At 45.2% G+C, this 5,599-nt stretch overlaps 1 protein-coding gene across 2 annotated transcripts; it reads right to left on the bottom strand.

Annotated features, from left to right (window-relative positions):
* Nucleotides 1-477: 477 nt before the first annotated feature.
* BEX4 (brain expressed X-linked 4) lies at nt 478-2,561 on the bottom strand. Of its 2 annotated transcripts, XM_009198018.4 has the most exons (3): nt 2,420-2,528; nt 1,904-1,982; nt 478-1,520 (listed from the first exon to the last, which is right to left on the bottom strand). In XM_009198018.4, exon 3 carries the CDS (start codon nt 1,513-1,515, stop codon nt 1,153-1,155), a length of 363 nt encoding a protein of 120 aa, XP_009196282.1. In that variant the 5' UTR covers nt 1,516-1,520; nt 1,904-1,982; nt 2,420-2,528; the 3' UTR covers nt 478-1,152. The 2 variants fall into 2 exon arrangements, with proteins under 2 accessions (XP_009196282.1, XP_021788170.1); XM_021932478.2 differs by lacking the exon at nt 1,904-1,982 and having other exon boundaries at nt 2,420-2,561.
* Nucleotides 2,562-5,599: the final 3,038 nt, after the last annotated feature.

Below are 5,599 nucleotides of genomic sequence, written 5' to 3'. Positions count from 1 at the left end.
TTTTTATCCCTCAATATTCTAAAAATTAAAGTGTCTGTATTTGAGATGTAGAAAAACAATGTATAGAAAAACAGCCCCCTTCTTGTTGAGTCTCTTTTACCATCCTCAGCCTGTCATCAAATTACAAAAGTGAAATATTCTCCATCTCCAGATGGTAAGGTCCAATAGAAAATGGCCCAGGCTGGATTCCCCCACCCCAAGCAGAGGTTAGCCTTGGTACTTAACATCTCTAAGACCCAGTGACCTCATCTGTAAAAGTGGGATAACAATACTGATTTTATAGGTTATTCTAAGGATAAAATGAGATCCTGGCTGTGAAACTGCTGACAGGGGTGATGAATTCTGAGTTTCTCAGGCTGTGACCTTCAGGCATGTTTTGTTCTGCACAGTGAATAATTTTGCCACTGTCCCTACCGCTCCTATAATCATCAGTCTATTTTAAGGTCTCATACAGTTTTAATTACTTGCCCACCAAAGTCAGAGAGATTCATCTTGATATTCTTTATTGTTTACGGTTATGACACGTTATATATACACACACACATACATAGTTACATACACACACACCGGTGGCACTGATTTTGGTACACATCAGAATTACTTAGAGTTTGCTAAAAATGGAGATTCTGGAGCCCCACTCTGTAAGTCTGGACGATAGGTCCCACATTCTTAAATGCCCCTGCCCCCAAGGTGTTTTTATACAGATGGTAGACTCACTCTGAAAAACACTAGAACATACATTCTTAAAATATCAAACATTGAATTATGGGTATGATCATTCTTTTTTGGTCAGGGACAAGAAAAAAACTGTCAAAGACAACTGAGATTTTGAGTCCAGGTAGCCGGAGGAGGAAAAGTAGTATTTACAAAAAATAAGGATTGGAATGAAAGAGGAAGATGATGGAATACAGACTGCTTTTTGAACTGCTTTATGCATTTCATATTATGAAAAGAGTATTTTTCCTAAAATGGGTGAATTGCCATGCTGACAGTAACTTTTTGGCTGAGACAAAATAATATACAATTAGAATTTTAATTTCCATTAGAAACTGGTTAAGTGGAAACACCAAAAGGCTTACAGAAAAAGTAAATCACAAAAATACAAGCTTGTAAAGCAGTGTTCACATTAACCTCAGCAAAAACTTTTAGGATTCAAGGTATGAGGCAAAAGTCATAATGGTTGTCAGGTTCAGGAGTTTGGAAGCGCATATAGTGCCTCATCTGCTGTTCCCTAGTCTTTCTCTTGATTTCCATCATCTGCCCTACAAACCTTTCTACATCATCTCTCGCTTCATTGTGCTCAATATGCCTATTAGGTATGGCCCATCGAAAATTAGGGACAAGTCGCCTAACTCGCCCCCGCCTGATATTTCCTCCAGGCTTCTGGCCTTCACCCCCTCCCAAATGGCGGGATTCTTCTTCATTCGGCATGGGGGCCTGCTCCCCTCCATCGTTTTCTTGTTGGGCATTTTTCCCGTTGAGATTGTTTGCCGCTAGTTCCTCTTTGGACTCCATTACTCCTAGGAGACAAGAGAGAGAAAATGAGCTGAATTTGTGGACTGATAAGCACTGAGGACAGAGGCCCTACTAGGCACCTTTTAAAATTCAGAGCCATGGACTTGACTTTATACTCTTTAACATTTCATTTTTTTCCACCTGAGAAGCCCGTGGGCCCTGTGGGGTGCCCCCAATCCGAGCCCCTCCCTCCCACAAAGCCCACCATTTTCCCTGTAGATCCATCTCCATGCTTCTGCAGGCAGTAAAATGGAGGACGAGGATGGGGTGTGGGAAGGGGAGGGTTGCATGCAGTAGAAGGAGTCGAGGGTGAAGGCATGGATTGGGGTCTCAGACTGGGCTTTCCTCACGTTCCGGCCCCCGCCTCACCACTGTCGCTCGCACCGACCTGGGCCTATCCTTGCAGTCTCCTCCTCCTCCCGATTCTCGACGCGAGGTGCGCCGCCGCGACACTTAGCCTCGCAGACCTGCAGACGGCCGGGGTTGGGGAAGTGGAGGCTGCTGCAGCGGAACGCTAGCTAGGACCCACCGCCATCCGGCCCCTTCCCCGCCCCGCACCGGGCCCGGGCCCGGGCCCTCGGTGCAGCCCTCGCCCCCCGCCTCAGTCACCCCGCCCGCAAGCTGACCACCATTTTCTGCACCAAGAAGGGCGGGGCAGGGGTGTCGGAAAAGCTTGCGCTGGTGGCGGAGGCAGGTGTTTCCGAACGGTCGTAGCCTCAGGACCGCCGGCTCCCGCGGGGACGGGCACCTCTCCGCTCAACGAAGGCTCGCGGGCCCGCGGCTGGGCCCGGGGGCTGCATCGCGGACCGACTGCGTCTTCGCGTGGCTCCCCCGGGGTGGGGCCTCTGCAGGCCGGAGCCGCTCCCCAACACCAACTCCAGGGACCCCACTCCGGATGCCTTACCTGCTCCCCCTCCGCTTCCTACTTTCCGGGCCGCCCCTGGCCCGCACGTCCTCGGGGCCACCGGGAGCAGGTACCGCCACCGAGAAGGGAACGAGCGACGATGGCTCTGACGACAGAGCCAGATGAGACTCAGTGTTGGCCGGTCACGTGGGGCTGTTGTCATCGCCAACAGCTCCGCCCCCGTCCCACGCCCCCTCCTGCAGGCCGGAGTCTGGCTGGGCTTTCGGGCCAGCCCCTATCCTCATCTGGAGTCTCTTTCAGTATCTCCAGCCTGGCCGGCCTTTCCACTCTCCTGTCTTTGTGTATTCTTGGGCCTTCCTCTGCCTCACCAAGAAGGAAACTGTCTTCTCAGGGAGCTCTTGGCCATTCCCACTTCCGTGGGACTTGCCTCTCCTTGTCCTGGGCTCCCAGGATTTTCCCCACCTCTCCCAATCAGGACGCGGGCGCAGAATTTAAAGGGGTGCAAATTTCCTCAGCAGTCAAGAAAAAGAACATCTTAATGCAACATCTTAAAAAACAAAATTATTGCAAGAAAATTTATGATGAGCAAGATGCCAAAAATTTAAATAAAGAGAGCATCTGTCCCGCCCACCTCAACGGAAAACTGTGGTCCTTGTTACCAATGCTCCCCCTTTTCTCTACACCAGAACGTTTGGCGGGAACAGGAAATGAGTCAAGGACAGTGGATTTTTTCTAATTCTTCTTAATAACTTTCTGTTCTTTTATTTTCTTTCCCTTTTTTTTATTATATTATGTTCTAGGGTAAATGTGCACAACGTGGAGGTTTGTCACATATGAATACATGTGCCATGTTGGTGTGCTGCGCCCATTAACTCGTCATTTACATTAGGGATATCTCCTAATGCTATCACCCCCTTCCCCCACCCCACAATATGCTCTGGTGCGTGATGGTCCCCTTCCTGTATCCAAGTAATCTCATTGTTCAGTTTCCACCTATGAGTGAGAACATGCGGCGTTTGGTTTTCTGTTCTTGTGATAGTTTGCTCAGAATGATGGTTTCCAGTTGCATCCATGTCCCTACAAAGGACATGAACTCATCCTTTTTTATGGCGGCATAGTATTCCATGGTGTGTATGTGCCATATTTTCTTAATCCAGTCTGTCATTGATGGACATTTGGGTTGATTCCAAGTCTTTGCTATTATAAATAGTGCCGCAATAAAAATAGGCATTCATGTGTCTTTATAGCAGCATGATTTATAATCCTTTGGGTATATACCCAGTAATGGGATGGCTGGGTCATGGTATTTCTAGTTCTAGATCCTTGAGGAATCGCCACACTGTTTTCCACAGTGTTTGAACTAGTTTACAGTCCCACCAACAGTGTAAAAGCGTTCCTATTTCTCCACGTCCTCTCCAGCACCTGTTGTTTCCTGACTTTCTAATGATTGCCATTCTAACTGGTGTGAAATGGTATCTCATTGTGGTTTTGATTTGCATTTCTCTGATGGCCAGTGATGATGGGCATTTTTTCGTGTGTCTGTTGCCTGCATAAATGTCTTCTTTTGAGAAGTGTCTGTTCATATCCTTTGCCCACTTTTTGATGGGGTTGTTTGTTTTTTTCTTGTAAATTTGTTTGAGTTCTTTGTAGGTTCTGGATATTAGCCCTTTGTCAGATGGGTAGATTGCAAAAATTTTCTCCCATTCTGTAGGTTGCCTGTTCACTCTGATGGTAGTTTCTTTTGCTGCGCAGAAGTTCTTTAGTTTAATTAGATCTCGTTTGTCAATTTTGGCTTTTGTTGCCATTGCTTTTGGTGTTTTAGATATGAAGTCCTTGCCCATGCCTATGTCCTGAATGGCATTGCCTAGGTTTTCTTCTAGGGTTTTTATGGTTTTAGGTCTAACATTTAAGTCTCTCATCCATCTTGAATTAATTTTTGTATAAAGAGTAAGGAAGGGATCCAGTTTCAGCTTTCTACTTATGGCTAGCCAGTTTTCCCAGCACCATTTATTAAATAGGGAATCCCTTCCCCATTTCTTGTTTTTGTCAGGTTTGTCAAAGATCAGATGGTTGTAGATGTGTGGTATTATTTCTGAGGGCTCTGTTCTGTTCCATTGGTCTATATCTTTGTTTTAGTACCAGTACCATGCTGTTTTGGTTACTGTAGCCTTGCAGTATAGTTTGAAGTCAGGTAGTGTGATGCTTCCAGCTTTGTTCTTCTGGCTTAGGATTGTCTTGGCAATGTGGGCTCTTCTTTGGTTCCATATGAACTTTAAAGTAGTTTTTTCCAATTCTGTGAAGAAAGTCATTGGTAGCTTAATGGGGATGGTATTGAATCTATAAATTACCTTGGGCAGTATGGCCATTTTCACGATACTGATTCTTCCTATCCATGGGCATGGAATGTTCTTCCATTTGTTTGTGTCCTCTTTTATTTCATTGAGCAGAGGTTTGTACTTCTCCTTGAAGAGGTCCTTCACATCCCTTGTAAATTGAATTCCTAGCTATTTTATTCTCTTTGAAGCAATTGTGAATGGGAGTTCATTCATGATTTGGCTCTCTGTTTGTCTGTTATTGGTGTATAAGAATGCTTGTGATTTTTGCACATTGATTTTGTATCCTGAGACTTCGCTGAAGTTGCTTATCAGCTTAAGGAGATTTTGGGCTGAGACGATGGGGTTTTCTAAATATACAATCATGTCATCTGCAAACAGGGACAATTTGACTTCTTCTTTTCCTAATTGAATACCCTTTATTTCTTTCTCTTGCCTGATTGCCCTCACCAGAACTTCCAACACTATGTTGAATACCAGTGGTGAGAGGCCATCCCTGTCTTGTGCCAGTTTTCAAAGGGAATGCTTCCGGTTTTCACCCATTCAATATGATACTGGCTGTGGGTTTGTCATAAATGGCTCTTACTATTTTGAGATACGTTCCATCAATACCAAATTTATTGAGAGTTTTTAGCATGAAGGGCTGTTGAATTTTGTCAAAGGCCTTTTCTGCATCTATTGAGATAATCATGTGGTTTTTGTTTTTGGTTCTGTTTATATGCTGGCTTATGTTTATTGATTTGCTTATGTTGAACCAGCTTTGCATCCCAGGGATGAAGCCCACTTGATCATGGTGGATAAGCTTTTTGATGTGCTGCTGGATTCGATTTGCCAGTATTTTATTGAGGATTTTTGCATCAATGTTCATCAGGGATATTGGTCTAAA

Source organism: Papio anubis, unplaced genomic scaffold, assembly GCF_008728515.1.
Source record: "Papio anubis isolate 15944 unplaced genomic scaffold, Panubis1.0 scaffold162, whole genome shotgun sequence".
NCBI lineage: Eukaryota > Metazoa > Chordata > Mammalia > Primates > Cercopithecidae > Papio > Papio anubis.
Note: the sequence above shows the minus strand (reverse complement) of the source record. Positions and strands in the feature narration are given on the sequence as shown.